This window comes from Megalobrama amblycephala, linkage group LG21 (genome assembly GCF_018812025.1).
Source record: "Megalobrama amblycephala isolate DHTTF-2021 linkage group LG21, ASM1881202v1, whole genome shotgun sequence".
NCBI classification, from domain to species: domain Eukaryota; kingdom Metazoa; phylum Chordata; class Actinopteri; order Cypriniformes; family Xenocyprididae; genus Megalobrama; species Megalobrama amblycephala.
In genome coordinates, this window is record NC_063064.1 from 22,580,516 (window position 1) to 22,596,683 (window position 16,168).

Here is a 16,168-nt window from a genome sequence, read left to right on the forward strand (position 1 = left end):
ATTGCAAAGATGGATTTTGTTGATAATGATTTAATTTGACTGGTAACAGCCATAATGTATAGGCTACTATGCTAGTATTAATTTTTATTTCTTCAGGTCTTAAAAGGCCTTAAATTTGACTTTAAAAAATGTGAAGAAACCCTGAAAGAGAAAAACTAAATAAACAAAGTAAAAATTATTTAGACTGATAAATTCTGATGAATTTATGAATTTGGCTATCAAACTGATGAATTTGGCACACAAAACATCTTTCACATTACTGTTAATCCACAGCTCCTTCACTAAACTGAGTACAACAGAAACACAAGAAAAAAACAATGAAAAAATCTTTGTATCTTATTTCTACTCCCAAATCTCAGACACCCACTCTCTATCTCAGATTTAGCTGGTGAGAAGAGAGGGAGGTTGTTGGGTTTCCATGCTTTATGATATCTTTCCATAGACATAATGATTTTTATACTGTACAAACTGTACTGTATATTCTACCCCTGATCCTAGCCATACCCCTAAACACAACCCTCACAGAAAACTTTCTGCATTTTTATGTTTTCAAAATTAATTAATTTAAACATAATTTAGCGATTTATAAGCTGTTTTCCTCAACCTGACCAAAAAAATGTCCCCACAAGGTCAAAAATTGCTAGTATTAATATCCTTGTGGGGACAAATTGTCTGCTCAATAAAGGGAATATCTGAAACACACAGAGACACACACACACACAGGATGAGGCATAGAGCCAGAAAAAACACTCTGCAGAAGGTCTAGGGCACCAGCAGGAGGCGCTTAGTTGATAAAAATCTATTTATCACCATTTTGACAGCCCCTCTCTCTTGTGCATGGATAACATGTTTGGACGGGTGGTCTGGGTATGACCTCACTGAGGCAGAAGACACAACTCTACTTCAGTGTTACAGACCCAAGAGAAAAGATTTTAAAGTAAACCTCTGCAATAAGGATGAGTCACATGATCTTTAGGAGGAGGGACCCAGGGATTCGGATGAACCAAGTTCAGGAATAAATTAGAAAACCAAATTACAACTAAATTTAAATAATTAAACAGGGGATAGTCAGTTGCTTAAACAGTAGCTACATAAAAAAAGAGTTGTTTGAGCATTTCTGGATTTAAGCTGATCTGATCTGAGGTTTTATAGAAAATCAAAATAAAGCAAATCAAAATATACTACAAAAACTACAAAATATTCTACATGTTCACAGGCTTTTAAATGTCAGATCTAGGGGAAACAATTGGAAGGAAGGACGTGAGACAAGCTGGTGTGAGGTCACTTCCTGCTCCCAAAAAACTGAATGAACAGGAAGGAACCTAATCTGTCACACTCAAAACTATAGTTAGATGTTGCCTTCCCAGCTTTACTGTATTGTGTATACTATATAGTAGTATACTATATAGCTATATAGTTGTATAGGGCCAACTACAAAATATACAGCTGTTAGTACTGTCATTTTACATAAAAGTAACTCCTTTGTGGATAAGTGAATACACAAGCCCCAATTAAAAAATGAAATTAAATAAAGTGAACCTAATGCAAGACATTTGTTTCCATTCAATCATGTTTTACATGGTTACAATTAAATGGTGTAGAATAACAGAGATAAGACGTTTAAAACAACAATTATATGAATTATGTCCCACAGAGGGCAGATCAGAACAAGGGAACCCATGAGCACAAAATTAGTAACATTTCTGTGCCAGTGATGCTATCTTCACATTCATAGATGGTGTCTGAGGGTGGGATAGTGCAGAATGGAAAAAAATCTATTCTTAATAAGCTATGATTCTTTTTTTATGATTTTCTATCCTAGATACAAACAAAAACAAAACAAGCTGAGTTGACTAGTTTTATTCTAAAATCTATTAATATATTTAATGTTCATAAAAAGCCAAACTTAACTTTTAACTTAACAACATTTGCTTAGTTTTAAGATTCATTAAAATTTTTAGAAGCTAAATATGTATGCTAGTTTCAAAAACTTCAGGGTTCTGCGCAAGCCAAGCATCTCCAATTTGGAACGCTAAAAGCTTTCTCCAGTTATTATAGAAAGTAAAACTGGTTTTAGGTGATTAGGAGTCAGTCTAATTTTTACTAATACACCTTTAGCATGCAAAATCTATACACATGGTATAAATGCACACATGCATACTTGAATATGTGGTTTTATGGGGGCTCTACATGGGCATAATAGTTTTTATTATGTACAAACTGTATATTCTATCCCCCTACACTAACCCTACCCCTAAACCCTTTAAGCCATTTGGTATACAAGGACACAGAAAGTGTCCTAGTAAACCATGTTTACATTACAATACATATGTCATTATATACATTATATATTATATACACATTATATATGTGTCCTCATAAACCATACAGCCTATACAAACACACACGCACACACCTACACACACACACACACACACACACACACACACACACACACTCACACACACACACACACACACACACACACACACACACAGTGCATCTGTTTAGGCATTAGATCATTCTTGGCTCCAGCTGCTCTTTCCTCTATTTTTTAGCATTTACAGGAACTCCGCTGGCCCAGAAAGCTTCCACATGTGTGATGTGTGCCATTTCTTGTGTGTGTTTTATCAGTGTTTGGTTGTGTACCTGGTTGTGATGTACATGTGTGACTTGTTTAAAATGTATGCATATGCAGTGGTGTTTGTTGTTGTGCATGTGCTATATTAAGGGGTGAGAAGGTGGAGTTTGGATGACTTTAATCAAACCCAAATGTGTGAGAAGCTGTTTTAACTATACCCTTTACCCTTTCACATGTCCATCACTTGATCTTCCACATGCACAATTTGACTTCTGAATGGCAGGTTTACGTTGCTAGCAGACATTCTCTTTTCAATGTGCTTTACAGTTTACCATACACAATTTACTATGCACATTTGAAAATTTGAATCAGCAACTTTTGTGTTATCATTTCAAATATTAACCATTAGGCAATTCCTCGACAGACCAGAATGCATTTTCACAGGCAGTACTGACAAATATTCCACCCTTTACTTTATTCAAATGGATGACTGCTCTTACAGTGTCTGTAGAAACTGCTGGCTTGCATAATCCATATGCATGGATCGCAAGCTTTGAAACTCTAAAAAAATGTTTTGTGATTGGAGGGGTGATACAAAAGACCTCAGTCAGGGTGGTGCCATATTTAATTTTTGACAGGAATGAAAACAAGGCTGTGAGGGAAGTACAATGTGTTCAATGGATTGTACTGTTGTTCAGCTGACAAAACATGTTTCCAAAATACTTTCAGAAGGCAAAAAGAACCTTTATACAGTGCATCCCTTTGACATAGAGAGCATGCATTTAATAGACTGTAGGTATATCCCTCATAGGCTCGTTTTTGTAAAAAAAAAAAAATATATATATATATATATATATAGTGCCTACCATGATTAAAGAGTTAGTTCACCCCAAAATGAAAATTATGTCATTAATTATTCACCCTTGTGTCGTTCCAACCCGTAAGACTTTTGTTCATCTTCAGAAGACAAATGAAGATCTTTTTGATGACAGAATGCTGTCAGATTTCCTTCCACTGACTCTCTTCGCAACTGAAACTTTGATGCTTCAAAAAGTTCATAAAGAGATCGGAAAAGTAATCCTTATGAGTCAAGCAGTTTAGTCTAACTTTAGTGCGAGACTTGACGGCTTTTTATAATGAACAGATTTAATTTAGGCTTTTTTTCGCATATAAACACTGATCTGCAAACATAAGCAGAAGCTCAACCTAACCTGAATGACGCACAAGAACAAACCTCTTCTGGAAGCTCAAACGTGCTGCCTAACAACACCAGAATAAACCTCACTGGTTACGCATGAGCTTCCAGGTTTGGAACGACATGAGGGTGAGTAATTAATGACAGAATTTTCATTTGGGTTGAACTAACCCTTTAATGTCAACTACCTAACATGTTTCAAAAAAAAAAAAAAAAAAAAAAGGTTTTTGAGACATATTGGTAGGTGTGTAAGGCTTTGCATTATGAAAATATTCTACGTTTATATCGGGTCAATAAAAGCAGAATGGTATAAACTGTGGAAGAAAACTGAATATATGTAGGTTATGTATATGTATAGTTTCCTTAACATTATTGCTAAATGACCTAAATGTGACATAAGCTCCTAGAACATCATAACTATCTCACAACCACAAAGGCAGAGAAAATTTCAGACTGCAAATTACATCATAGTCAGACATGGTAAGTTGATTGTAGGTTGTACACCTGTTGTAACCTCTACTAAGCCATAAGGTTCCACCTTTAGCCATAGTTCCACCTTTCATAAAAGTGCTTATAAATTTGGAATAAAAGAGAAAGCACTCCTCCTTCATTTTACCAAATATAAATAAAACTGACAGCATATCCATCACATTTAATGCTCCTTAAATAAACGGCCTTCATTATAACAGTTTTGAACTTTAAATGAAGTCTGGGCATAAACAGCCTCTGGATGTTTTTTATAGTTTCGTCTACAAATGCCATTAAAGTTTTCAGATACTCCACAGCTGCACTGACTTAAATATGACCACTTTCCCTCTCATTCAGCACAGTTCTCCTCTACCTCAGGTCCTTTGTGATCCTGAGTTACCACAGTATGTTTATGTCTCAGTATGAAGGCTGTCTGAAGCACAGCTGGACTAAAAGGCTCCAGTCCAGACAGAGTAAGAAGCCTGCGGCTGCCTTGCAGCTTTCTTCCACTCATGGCTCATTTGCATCTTGCTAATTTCTCATGGACAGTAAAGGGCCAAAACTCAACGGCCCATTCAGGATGTCAGAGTCAGTGTAAGTTCAGTATCCAGCTGAGATCAAACACAGAACAGAAAGTCTTGGAGCTCAGGCTAAGGGGGATGAAGCACAGAAATTCAAAATCACATGAAGCAGAAGACTGGAAGAACTACTCTCAATAACAATAATGACAGGCACTTATGTTTCACACAGTGTTTGAACACCCTTTAAAGCAAGAGATGAGGTTAAAGATAATAGGATCCAACCATAGACCAAGGGCACCTTGGGACAGACCACCAAAGAAAAGAACACTAATGAAATATGTGCGCCACTGCTGGTTCAAAAACATTGAATTTGCTCGTAAATATTTAAATAATAATAATAATAATAATAATAATAATAATAATAATATGAGAAGATAACTGTCCAGCTGTGTGGTTATCTTAAAGCTTCATTCCATACATGTATTTACATTGTACTTATATTTTTAAAAAAGCCTGCATATAATTACACCAGCAATTAATTTCTGTAATTACATCTACCTCTTAATCATGCCTTAAACCTAATCATACCATGAAACCAACCTCTAAACTTACCCATGTCCCACCTCAATGGAATTTTTTTGCAATACAACATGGATACAATAAGTACACTGCAACATTTTTTTTTTTTTTTTTTTTTTTTTAAATTAGTAGATTGTAGTTAAAGACAGCCAATATACTGTAAACTGTGACCAAAACATTAATATAATTGGACTGTACTTACTATGCCCATCAGAACTAGGGGATTTCCGTCCGACCTGATTTGGCGATGGACACCTTGTTGTAACCAGTGGATGGTGGAGATTGTCATGACCTCTGGTGTCTGTTGTTTTGGTGACACCAATTTCATGCTTTCTTGCCGATCCATCCCCAGGGCTTGGTGGCTCACTCTTTCTGAAGGTGGTCTCTGGGAGTTTAGCACTGGCATGAGGAACAATGGTAGATGCTGCACGTGTGATGGGGGCAATGGTCTCGAGTGTCTTGCTGAAGGTGACTGAGTGCTTCTGCATCTCAGGGGTCTTACTGTGGCCCAAGACATCTGGTCTCTTCAGCCCAAACCGAGCCGTGCCAGGACTAGGACATAATAACATTTTATCTTTTAGTTAAGCATTACATACTCTGCATTATACAACTGTTAGTTCTGGTCTTCTGATCTGATTGGACAAGTGTGCTCATATTTCATCTAACAGCACTAGGACTATTTGCATCACTTTTTCACTGTTCACTTGTCCAGCATTATTTTCATTGGCCGAGCAGAAACAAACTGAACAACTGGTGTTCAAAAACTAAGTCACTCAAATAGTAATCTCAAGTTTCTAAAACTGTTCAATGTGAGTTCAGAAGTGTTATACAAGTTGGTAATGTCATATGACTTCATCCAAAAATGTATGATTTGTAGGTAAAACCATGAAGGTCCACTTCTAAACCAAGCCTTCAGGAGAGTATGAGCAAATTGTACAAAAATGTACAAAGGAGATTGCCACAAAGTGTTTATTACTTATATTAATTTAAAATATTAAAGTTTTAGAGACAATATTTGCTGTTATTTTTTATGTTTTTGCTTCACTAACAAGTTCTGTACAAAACCAAACCAGGATCAAAACAGTTACATGTCTCAGAGCAACACACACAATAGTGTTATTTTGTTCATGAATGAAGGTTTGATTGATTGAATCGTTCACAAGTTATTCACAAATCATTCACTAATTGATTGAGTGAATGATACAATGGCTCACTTAAAACACACAAAAATAAACTGACTGCTGTATAATGCATATTTTAATCCAAAGAACAGGTTTTCTTTGTCTTTGCTGTAAATCCAGAGAACACTTTTGCATTTTTACTCTTCCATGTTTTGACTTTTCAGCATTATTGAAAACAGTCTGCTAAGTGTCTAAAGCCTTGTCTTATTTTATTCTGTCTGTGAACCACAAAGCTTGCTCATTCAGCTCTCATTGTTACCAAAAGTGCTCACAGCAAGACCACACAACTGGAATTGCTAGACAATACCACACAAGACAATGTTGGTCTTCCCCCCAAAAAATCTAGTAACTGACAGTGACATGAAAATTGCAACTATACATGTATTAGTTTATACCTGGGAGAGCCTTCAATAGCTTTGCCGTTGTTGTTGGATGAGATGTCAAAGCCTAGCTCTGTCCTACGTGACACAGGTTCAGGGGTTCTTGCCTTGGGCCTTGAGGTGTCAGAGGGCTTGGTACCATTGGAGCCCAGTTCGTAATACCGTCCACTGGTCGGAGACATGGCTGAACGCTGAACATTGGATGGTGCTCGGCGTGTGTGAGGTGATGAAGAGTGCGAGGAGGAGTCCACATCCTCCACTTCAAATGAGCGTTTCAGAGCTGGAGGAAAAGGTCAGATTAGAAATCTTTTAGATTTGAATTTAGTGTGTTAAATTTCTAGATTTATCTTCTGTAGTCAACACATGTATATCTACCCATCAAATTCTAGAAAAAGATTTGAGGTTTGAAATACAAATTATGTAAATAATTTATACAAAGGAAACCATTCATTTTTACTCAACCTAACAATTATATTTTATAGTGTTAGAAAAGTAATGGAAGGCTGAGGGCATCCAGACTGTGAGGCAGGTCAGCCAAACCCACAGCAAACATTCTGCAGATGGTAAAAGTGACATGGTACCCAGGGTGCACTTATTAGCAGAGAAGAGTTATGAAACACCATTTTACTTTATAATGAATTTTCAGTTGGGTGGAACAGCCAAATTCAGTGCTCTGGACAAAGATTTGGCCAGAGCAACGGCAACAGTGCTAACAGAAATACACTTTATTAGATATCAGTGATTATAAAAGAAAGCAAATTACTGGATAAAAAGCTGACTGAATATGGGCCAAAAATAACATGCACATTCACAAGGTGTTGCAGTACAGCTGCTCCCTATCCACAGATACCTACTCAGTTTGTGCAGGGCCATCTTTCATTCTATATTAACATAAACAGAAATTTAAACAAAAAATGCATTTTAAGGTGAACACATTAAGCACACGTGACACGCCATTCCAGCATCTGCCCCCACCTCATGTTTGTGGCTGGGTGGAAATGATCATTGATGGATAACTATGCCCTGGGGTCTGTTCTTCATACCTCGTTTAATACATCTAAAATTATTTGACAGATGCCAGATCTTCTAATCATGATAACTGAATTATGGCTAATTTGGTTCTTCAAACGAATTTGCAGATTGGATAAAATATCTATGCATTAAGTTGTCTGAGATTGCTGCGTGTTCTTGTGTTCCTCGAAAAGGGCAGATGTATCAATACTCGAAACCGCATTATTAGACCATTTTCTAAGGCTGCATGATATATTAAAACCATTTAAAAATCCTAATATAGCATATAGTGCTATCATTTGTAAACCAATGCTAACACAGGAGAATAAATCAAAGTTTAAACCCCCCGCTCTGAGTTTGCAAAAAAGTGACATATCAATGCCAAGTATGGTAACCCATACTTGGAATTTGTCCTCTGCATTTAACCCATCCAGTTAGTGCCCACACATTAGTAAGTAGAGAGTAGTGAATACACACACACTGTAAACTGTGGACACATACACCCACACTGCAAACTGTGGACACACACCCAGAGCAGTGGCCAGCCATTTTTGCTGTGGTGCCTGAGGAACGATTAGGGGTTAGGTGCCTTGCTCAAGGGCACCTCAGTCATTTCCTGCCGTTATTGAGAAACAAACTTGCAACCTTCGGGTTACCAGCCTGACTTTCAAACCATTAGGCCACGACTGTCCTGCCGATGCCGGCATTTGTTATAATCCGTTAATCTATGTATTATGTATTTTAACAGCTTATTCAGTAAAATCATAAAATTACTTGCTTTTGATGCTTTCTTTGAACCAATTATTATTGCCTCGTTGTATGTATTTTAAGTCATTTTAAAGGCCGTTATTCACTTATGACTATTTTTGTGAAGTGTTTTGTAAAGTTAGGTGTTATTTTGGACCTTTACGTCTGACTTTCCATGATTGGATGCTTATCATAATTTTTTTCTCATTTTATATGTACTTATTTGAAAGACACCTTCACCCTCTCAAGTTTTCTACTTCTGTTTTATCTCCATGTGGCCACAACTATCTATGCACTAGGAACACTCTATTCTCCCAATAAACTAAACATCACTCTATGGTCATATCAGGTCATATCATATCAGAAAAGTGGCCTGTTGTGTGCTTGTCTGAATGCAGATGTCCTGTTTGGTGCCAGTGCCAGCATCACTGTTGGAGCGCATAAGATCACTGGATGCCCAGAGGAGCTGCTCTAGTTCTGATATTTAATTAAGCATTTTAGCATCTTCTAAGATATAACAGCTCAGCTGGTGGACAAAGGACTCCATGCTTAAAATAAATAGGTGCAATTATTAAGTGCTATTCTTTATTTTATTCTTATTTAGTTGTTGGTACAGACAATAATGCATTACTGACAAACTCACCATGGACTGCGATCCAAATCAGCCTACATGTCTCTCAGACAGAACACTATTCATTTCTATAAGGCTCTGTCTATATCTGCTAAATTCATATGTAAAAGTAAATCTATGGAAGCCCATTTCCACCACATAAGAAAATAAATGCTTTTGAAAATCATAACTATGACATAAAAAAAATGAAATTATGAGATACTAATTGATAACTGAGATAAAAAGTAGGATTCGTGACATAAAAAAAGTTAAAATTATGAGATTAAAAAGTCAATTATGACATAAAAGCCAAAATTATATATAAAGATAAAAAATAGTATCTTTTTATAAGGATAAAAGGCTTTTTTCTCAACATTTCAACTTATAATCATGACCTTTTTGTCTAATAAGTCTGTCATTTTATGTCATAATTTTGACTTTGTATCTCATTATTTTGACTTTTTAATCTCATATAATTATGATTTACCAAAGCATGATTTTTTTTTCCTCATGTGGTTGAAATGGGCTTCCATACAGATCAGTCTAATAGTATATCTCTGTCAGTTTGAAGTGACTTATGTCTGTTTGTGAATGTATGTTACTTTTAGGTACTCCTGCTATTTTTAAAAGCTGGGTAGAGAAATAGCCATTGATAAAATATAGGTCTATTCCCTTTCAAACTGCTTGGCTAAAAATAATACCAAAAACATATGAGGTTCCTTATGTATGAATGTGTGTGATTCAGAGAACGAATGTACGCACAAAAAAACGTGTACACGCCTCTCTTCCACATAGGTAAAGTCAATAACATATAACAAAACACCAGTCAATGTCAAAATCCTTTACTTTACGAGCGAGCAAGAATGACTTTCCAAATACCTGCAGTAGCCTACTCAGACTCTCTGAGTCAAAGAAAAGTGCATACGTCTGCTTAGACCCTGACATGGCACTTAATGCTTTTCCACAGCAAAGACAGTTCTTATAAATTTGAACGTCAGCGTGGATTTTAGCGTACACACACTCTAAGATCAAATTTGTGTGTACACTCATTTTATAAATGAGGCCTCTGGTCTTATATCCCCTTCTTGGAAGAATCAATTCTTTGAATGGAAAACTATAAAATACTTCATATTTTTATAATTATGGAAATCAGAGCTAAACACTTGTGTGACATTTATTTTAACCTTTTAATGTAATGGCATCTGAATAAATTTGCTGAAAGACAATATAATTTTCTCACACCAACAGCTTGATAGTGAAGTTAATAGCAGACTGTCATAAACTTTAAGAGTTTAATAAAATCTGAACTGCTCATTTAAGTGTCTTACTCACTTCCAGTATATGTTTTATATGAAAAAATCTGGATATGTGAATATGGTCAATCTAAAACTTACAGTCTAAAAGAGATCACATGCATGTCCAGGCCACTGGATTCAAAATCCCACCACCCAGTTGTTTATGACTTGGGAGAAAATACAATCCCTCTAAAGTTAGGCCAGATATTCCAGAGACAAACTTTCCCAGACACATATATGAGTTTGCCAAAGTGCCTGCAATATTCACAGTGCTTTGAAAATCCCTTACGAGTTTCTCACACTCGGCACACAAATATTAATGAATAAATGTGACAACACAACATATACAGTATGGCATATAATACATGACAGAAAATTTCATTGTAATGTCACTCAGCACAAACTAATAAACTGTCAGTATTTGTTATTTATTTGTACAACTATTTTATGCTCAGGTGAACAACTTGGAGTTTCGGCAACAGCTGACGAACAGATTCAGATGGAACAATGTATTAACATCAGAAACCTCCAATGAGATTCATCTCCTGATTTGAAAAGTTTCAAGCACATTTTTTATTTTGTTATATTAAAGTCATATAATATTAGATTGTATTTAAATGTATGTACCTTTGTCCCAGACACAGTCCTAGTCCACTTGTCCCAGATGACTTTTATCATAAAACTAATCATTATATATATATATATATATATATATATATATATATATATATATATATATATATATATATATATATATATATATATACAGGGTGCGATTTGTGAAAAAAAAAACAGGGGGGGATGTTTTGAATTTTTTTTTTTTTTTTTTGAAAATTACACTAATAATTCTTCATTTCTGATAGAAAACGCAAAATCAATCGGTAGTTAATAATAGAATAACGAGACACAACTCTCTACATTCAATCGCGTTTGATCCTATTTATTTTTGATCACAGTGCATATACAAACTTTTAGTCCAAAAGTGTGCACATTTGGAGAAATGGACGTTTACCTCATATTTCATTAGATAAGCTGGGCCGTACGGGTTTTCATAATTACTGAGGTCAGAAAATGTAGTTTGCTAGGGGGGTACGGGGGCATGCTCCCCCGAGAAAATTTAGAATTCCCTGGTGTACACATGTGCATTTTTAAGACGTTTTAAGGCCAACAAATTGGATAACAATAGCTTTAAAACCATGTCAACAAATACATGCATACACAGTTCCCTTTCGATACTTCACTCGTACTGCGTATGGGGAAGTCTCCCTTTTTCCCCGTCACTGGAGCCTTTTTCAATAACGCAGTGTAACTGCATCGTCATTGGTTCACTCATGAGAAGTTGTTGAACCAATGGCGGCGCGGCATAGCTGCGCAGCCTATGGCGACAAAGCGCGCGAATATTCCCGCCGAAAGGGGCGGGGTTTAGTGCTATATAAGCGGGCGTTTCGCCATAGGATTCCAGTCCTTTCTCCTTCAGCGACGACTACACATCTCTTCGCTGATCTCCGCGCTGAAGCCAAAGAAGCTCGCTGCCTGGAATAAGCAGCTCTCGCCGCCGTTGAAGAGGCCCCGCAGCGGACCCAGCTGAGCCGCCGGACCACTACAGCGCCGGCGCCCTCGTGGACTACTGCCCCGAGCGCCGTCTTCAAGACGCCCGCCGCCCTGCTTCCTGTTCCAGCCGCCGCCTCAGCCGTCTCCTGCCGCCATCCGGCGCCCCCTCTGAGAGCGTTTTCCTCGCGGTTCTATACCGCAGAGCCCCTCTGCAGGACAACGATGGACACGATGAGTGCGTTGGATGCCTGGGTAAGCCCCATGCGGAAACGACCGACGCTTACCGACGCTTCATGCCCGCACTGCGAGTGCATGAGTCTGGCCTCTCTGCGCTCGCGGGTTGCTTTCTTTGCCGGAGGCAGTCCCGCCGCGAGCCTGCGAGGAAGAGACAGCGGGGGTAGAGCGACCCAGCGCCCGGAGTTGAGCGAGCTCACGTCAGCCCAGCCCCCGCCTGCCTCGCCCTCTCCCACCAGAGAACGGTCGCCCGTCAGATTCTCCCACCCTGAGCAGCGTCCCTCAGTACATGCAAGTGACCTCGTTTCATTCAGTGGATCGGATGAAGAGCCGCTAGATGAATCCATGTCTCTCGCGGCTTCCGAAGCAGAAGGCTGGGCTGGCGAGTCGGACGACCCCGCCCCCCCGCCTCCGCTGGAGCCCATTGAACACGGCTCGGGCATGGACGCCGAACTTCTCCGCGTCCTCTCAAAAGCTGTGGAGGAGCTAGACCTGGATTGGGCTCCGCCGGAAGAGCCGTCACGGAGCCGCCTAGATGAGTGGTTCCTGCCGGGAAGACGCCAGGCCCCTCGTCAACGTGCTGCCCCGTTCTTCCCCGAGGTACACGAGGAGCTGACCAAGTCATGGCGTGCTCCTTACTCTGCCCGCCTGCACACCACGCACCGTTCAGCCCTCACGACTGTGGATGGAAGAAAAGGGCTACGAGCACTCGCCGCCCCTGGATGAAGCAGTGGCAGCTCACCTCTGTCCTCCCACGGCTGTGGGCTGGAAATCTAAGAGGGCCCTTCCTTCAAAGCCCTGCAGGACTACCTCCACCCTGGCTTCGCGAGCCTACGCCTCCGCAGGCCAAGCTGCCTCGGCGCTCCACACTATGGCCATTTTCCAAGTGTTTCAAGCCAAGCTTCTCCGCTCTATGGACGAGTCCGGCTTTGATGCACCCGCCTTCAGGGACCTCCGCAGCGCCACTGACCTAGCCCTGCGAGCCACGAAGGCCACAGCCCAGGCCATTGGAAGGTCCATGGCCAGCCTGGTGGTTTTAGAGCGCCACTTATGGCTCAACTTGACTGAGATCAAGGATGCGGATAAGATGGCCTTTTTAGACGCCCCTGTCTCGCCTTCCGGTCTCTTTGGGCCATCCCCGGGCTGTCAAAGTGGGTCCTAGGGATCATAAGTCAAGGCTACTCGCTCCAGTTCGCCCGAAGACCCCCACGCTTCGGCGGGGTGCTTCAAACTTCGGTGATTTTGGACAACGCTCACGATCTCCGAACCGACGTCTTGGCGCTGCTCAGGAAAGGGGCTATAGAAATAGTCTCTCCTCCAGAGAGCGAGTCAGGCTTTTACAGCCGTTACTTTCTGGTCCCCAAGAAAGATGGCCGGTCTCAGACCCATCTTAGATCTCAGGATCCTGAACCGCTCCCTCATGAGACGGAAGTTCAAGATGCTGACGCTGAAGCAGATCCTCGCACAGATTTGTCACGACGACTGGTTCTGCTCACTGGACCTGAAAGATGCCTACTTTCACATCCAGATAGCCCCCCACCACAGGCGGTTCTTGAGATTCGCCTTCGAGGGTGTGGCTTACCAATACACGGTCCTACCCTTCGGGCTGTCCCTGGCTCCTCGCACTTTTACCAAGTGCATGAATGCGGCTCTTTCCCCACTCAGACAGATGGGAATCCGTGTTCTGAATTATCTCGACGATTGGCTCATTCTGGCCCACTCGCGAGCAGAGCTAGAACTTCACAGATCTGTGCTCCTCAGCCATCTAGAATGCCTGGGACTCAGGGTCAACCTATCCAAGAGCTCGCTGCTTCCCAGCCAACGCATTTCGTTCCTGGGAGCGGTTTTCGACTCTGTCTGCATGACGGCAGTAGTCTCGCCAGAGCGCGCTCTGGCCATTCAGCAGCTTGCGGCTTCCGTCACAAACAAAGCCTACCTTCCTCTGAAGTCCTTCCAGAGGCTATTAGGGCTGATGGCTTCCGCCTCCCCAGTTCTACAACTCGGCCTTCTTTGGATGCGGCCTCTGCAGTACTGGCTGAAGTTTCGGGTTCCCCCCCCACGCCTGGCGGCATGGCCGCTTCTGTCTCAAGGTCAATCAGGCCTGTCTATCAGCCCTGAAGCCCTGGTTGAACCCCGAGTGGGGTCTTTCGTCCAGCCACTTATGCACACTGGCGAAGCGTCTTATGGAATGGGCTCTACCCAGGTTTCTGTCGCTCAGGGCGACACACATTCCTGGGAAAACCAATCTGGGAGCAGATATGCTGTCTCGGACCAATGTTCCCTCAGACGAGTGGACGCTCCACCCCCAGACGGTTCTCACAATATGGGAATTCTTCGGGAAGGCAGAGGTCGACCTCTTCGCCTCAGAAGACAATTCTCATTGCCCAACTTATTTCTCAAGGAAGGACGATGCGCTGGCCCACTGTTGGCCCAGCACCCTTCTTTACGCATTTCCCCCCGATCGCTCTGATTCCTCAGGTTATCAGACGTATCAAGGAAGACGAGCACAGAGTCCTCCTGGTGGCCCCGCTCTGGAGGAGCCAGGTTTGGTCCTCAGAGCTGTTCAGGCTCTCCACGAGAGCCCCGTGGCCCATTCCTCTGAGACGAGACCTTCTCTCTCAGGCGAACAGGACAATTTGGCACCCACAGCCAGAACTTTGGGCTCTGCACTTATGGTCCCTCGACGGGAGCCGGTTGACCTCCCCGGGGACGTGTTGAACACCATCTCTCAGGCGAGAGCTCCGTCTACGAGACGTCTCTATGCCCAGAAATGGTCAATCTTTGTTGATTGGTGCTCTGCACGCAACATAGATCCAGCGGAGTGTGACGTATCTCTGATACTGTCCTTTCTCCAAGAGCGTTTGAATTCAGGGCGAGCCCCTTCAACGCTCAAAGTTTACGTAGCAGCCATCGCAGCGTTTCACTCTCCTATCGCTGGCCAGTCGGTGGGGAGAAACGGCCTAGTGGTGCGTTTCTTGAGGGGTGCCAGGCGATTGAATCCTCCTCGCCCCCTCACTGTTCCCACCTGGGACCTATCTATGGTCCTTAGGGCTCTCAAAGGGCATCCCTTTGAGCCGCTGTGCTCAGCTGACCTCAAGCCCCTGACGCTTAAGACCGCTCTGCTACTGGCTTTAGCATTGGTAAAACGTGTCGGTGATCTGCAGGTCCTCTCTGTGAGCCCTGCATGCCTTGAATTTGGGCCCAACGACTCTAAAGTCATATTGAAACCCAGGCATGGCTACGTCCCCAAGGTGCTCTCGACCCCGTTCAGAGCACAGGTCATCTCCCTCTCTGCGCTCCCTGCCTCGTCAGAAGAGCAAAAGCTGGAGTTGCTCTGCCCTGTTAGGGCATTGAGAACTTATGTAGAGCGATCACAGCCCTTTCGGCTATCAGATCAGCTCTTTGTTTGCTTTGGCGGCCGCACCAAAGGGTCTCCAGTCTCAAAGCAACGCCTCTCGCGTTGGATTGTCGACGCCATAGTTCTTTGTTACTCCTCCATGGGTTCAGAATGCCCCGTAGGAGTTAGAGCTCACTCCACTAGGAGTATGGCCTCTTCATGGGCCTGGTCCAGTGGAGTTTCTATCAAAGACATCTGTGAGGCGGCCGGCTGGTCCTCGCCGTCCACCTTTGTCAGATTTTACCAGTTGGACGTTCCGACTTTACAAGCTCGGGTCCTATCGGTGTGATGCAGCGGCCTCTTCAAGCCCCGCCTCAAACCGGTTCAGGAGTAATCTCCTCTTGTAGTGTAACTTGGGTTCGACGGCTTCGGCCTTCTCATTAGTTTCGTGGACCCCCCTAGGCATCCCAAACATGTC

At 41.8% G+C, this 16,168-nt stretch overlaps 1 protein-coding gene across 3 annotated transcripts in view; it reads right to left on the bottom strand.

Annotated features, from left to right (window-relative positions):
* Nucleotides 1–16,168, bottom strand: part of septin9b (septin 9b) — a 93,896-nt gene that overhangs the window by 51,138 nt on the left and 26,590 nt on the right. For all 3 annotated transcript variants that reach the window (XM_048173485.1, XM_048173486.1, XM_048173487.1), the window contains 2 exons: nt 6,921–7,185; nt 5,547–5,896 (listed from right to left, as the gene is read on the bottom strand). In XM_048173485.1, coding sequence (XP_048029442.1) covers nt 5,547–5,896; nt 6,921–7,185 — 615 coding nt within the window. The remainder of the gene's footprint in view (nt 1–5,546; nt 5,897–6,920; nt 7,186–16,168) is intronic.